This window comes from Protobothrops mucrosquamatus, unplaced genomic scaffold (genome assembly GCF_001527695.2).
Source record: "Protobothrops mucrosquamatus isolate PMUCROS unplaced genomic scaffold, P.Mucros_1.0 scaffold9545, whole genome shotgun sequence".
NCBI classification, from domain to species: Eukaryota; Metazoa; Chordata; class Lepidosauria; order Squamata; family Viperidae; genus Protobothrops; species Protobothrops mucrosquamatus.
Genome location: NW_015395334.1, coordinates 1 through 2,970, shown reverse-complemented (window position 1 = coordinate 2,970; position 2,970 = coordinate 1). Strand labels below are relative to the sequence as shown.

The following is a 2,970-nucleotide window of genomic DNA, read 5'->3' as shown; positions in this document are numbered from 1 at the left end:
CATCTGGGGCAGGGGTCTTCAAACTTGGCCCTTTTATGATTTGTGGACTTCAACTGCCAGAATTCATCAGCCAGCATGCCTGGCTGAGGAATTCTGGGAGTTGAAGTCGACAAGTCATAAAAGGGCCAAGTTTGAAGACCCCTGATCTGGGGCACATCAGACGCTCGAAGTGTTAATTCCCAATTTACAAAAAAAAAAAAAAAAAAATGAAAAACTTATCACCTGAAAACTATTCCTTTTTAAGAGCATAAGAAAACCCATACAGAGCAGAGCCATATAGACACTGAAAATAAATATACAATGCTTCCCAACCTGAGGTATAGCAGATTTTTAAAAAAAATTATTTTAACAGATTTTTGTTCCGCATTTTAAAATCCTCACTTTTTACAAGCAACTTTGTACTTCAACTCCAGGAAAGCAACAACGCAACAAGATTGCAGGTTACTAAAAGTAACCTCCAGATTTGTCCAGCTACAATTCTCAGAATCTCCAGAATTCAATTACAATTCTCAGGTTCACAGACTGCACTTTAGAACATATCTGGAAGGCATCTAGTTGACCAACGCTGTACTAAAACAATAAAAAAACATTACTAACTGGTGTCTATGTCAAAATTTTGTTAGGAAAATTAAACAGGCTACTTACCCCAGCAAGACACTTTTCCAGTGTATCCAAAATAATCAACTGAGAAAGATACAAGTTCTTTTCAGCAGTTTCACTAAATATTCTCTATAAGAAAAAACATCAAAAGATCAGTTTAGCTTTTGGTAACAAAGCTGACTTATACTGTCACCCATCTGATCAGCATATGCTACTTCCAAAAGGACATACCTTCCCTGATACCCTCTACAGCAGGCATGTCAAACTGCCGGCCCGCAAACCAGATGTATCACACCGAAACCGCGCCCACCCCATTGCCGGCAATGGGGAAAAAGTCGCAATATATTGCGCGACATCACGTGATGTCGCGAGTTAGACATGCCTGCTCTATAGCTTTTGAATGAGTAACTTTATTACAGTTCATAGTTCCTCCAAACATATCAAAATAAGAATAAGATAAAATGTAGAGCAAAATAAAGAACAATCTATCCTCTACACCAGGGGTGACAAACTCGCAACGTCACGTGATGTGTCGCAACATATCGTGACTTTTTTTCCATTGCCGGCAATAGGCTGGGTGCGGTTTTGCCATGACGCATCCGGCCCGCAGGCCGGCAGTTTGACACCCCTGCTCTACACAGTAATCAGTAATCAATCCCAAAGTACAATTTCTGCAGACTGCAAAAGTAAATTTAATGACAACTTTGTGTCGTTTTAGCATCTTTGTCTGCCAGAATTTTGCATAGAATTCTTCTGGTTATCCACGAAGTTACCTAATGAGAGGCGTTAGAAAGTTGTAATGAGATGCGAGGTTACAGAAGTTACAATATAGATCGGCCGGTAGCCTTTAATTTTAATTCTTTCATGGTCCTAGCATGGTTTTTCTTCTATCCCACCCCAATTCTCTGGCAAAACAAGACATACATCAATACACAACCAATTGTGTATTGGTTGTTACAAAATCAAATATTTAAAACCAATTTCTACTGCAACCATTTTATTCCATGTCACATCCGCTTCAGTTCTCTAATGTTTTATGTGAAATTACACTGTATGTTTTTCTTGTTTTTTTGGTTTTATGAAAAGTTCCATTGTATAGATAAGAACAATGTTATTATTTATCCTGGTTTTAACTGGTGTTGATAGGTTGGGGGGGGGAATCTTTGACATATAACTTTACAGATAGGAAATGAATGTATTGTATTTTCTCAGAGCTGCAAATTATAATATACATCCAGTTCTCATTAAAGATACAATAACCCAATAGATATTTATCTACCTAGACTTTAAAAAAATATTTCTCTTCCTCCACAACAAAAGAAGACTAAGTCAATGAGAAAAGATCACTTACCATGTTGTTAACATTTTTTAAGATATTTGTGAGGCCGCTAATAACCAGAGAGAACTTATACTTGGAAATGTTGATGAGACATTCCTTGTTATGTTCCGTGCTGACTTTGGTGTGAGTATTCTGCTGGCTGGTTTTGATCGGAAGCTGCAATAAAAGGAAGTTTTGGAAAGCTGTTATACAGAACAAAATTTACAGTAGTACAGTTTATTATGCAAGGATTAGAGAGCCAGTTTGGCCCAGTGGCTAAGTTGCTATCCTAGAAACCAGGAGACTGCGAGTTCTTGTCCTGCCTTAGGTATGAAAGTCGTATGGGTGACTTTGGAGACCAACCCACTTCACAGGGCTTTTGTGGGGAAAATAGGAAAAGAAAGGAGTATTGTATATGTTCACTGCCCTGAGTTACTTACAAAGTAATAAGGGCGGGATAAAAATCAAATAAATAAACAAATGCACAATAGGTCAACAATCAGCATTTTCTGATTGTCGCCACCTTTTCATTTTCTTAAATCTTGTAAAATCAAAGCATCCCAGAGGAAGGCAATAGCAACCACTTCCAGACTAGTCAGAAACAAAAACAGAGATGTCCATGTAGCACCAAAAATCAACCTCAACTTTAAGGACATTTTATTTTTTAAATTAACATTATTATTATTATTATTATTATTATTATTATTATTATTATTATTATTATTATTATTATTATTATTATTATTATTATTATTATTATAATTTAATTTATATACCGCCCTTCTCCCGCAGGACTCAGGGCGGTGCACAGCGTATTAAAAGCAGTACAAATACAAAACATAAAAATACAAATCCCTATAAAACCAGATTAAAAAACCGAATATTAGAAGCTGTGTTTCTATTTAAAATTATTTTTAAAATCACCCTAAATAAAATCCTCCCTAGGTCAGGCCCGCTTGCTGGAAAAGCCATGTCTTGAGGGCACGGCGGAAGGTAAGGAGATCCGGAATCGTCCGGATCTCGGGGGGTAGTTCGTTCCAGAGGGTGGGGGC

At 37.2% G+C, this 2,970-nt stretch overlaps 1 protein-coding gene across 1 annotated transcript in view; it reads right to left on the bottom strand.

The window, feature by feature from the left end:
* The window catches only part of LOC107301008 (neurofibromin-like), a gene marked incomplete at its 5' end in the record, with an annotated part of 9,625 nt that extends 7,485 nt beyond the window's left edge, over positions 1-2,140 (bottom strand). Inside the window, 2 exons of the mRNA XM_015830280.1 lie at positions 646-729; positions 1,952-2,140. Of these exons, the coding sequence (XP_015685766.1) occupies positions 646-729; positions 1,952-2,140 (273 nt within the window). The remainder of the gene's footprint in view (positions 1-645; positions 730-1,951) is intronic.
* Between the last annotated feature and the right edge of the window lie 830 nt (positions 2,141-2,970).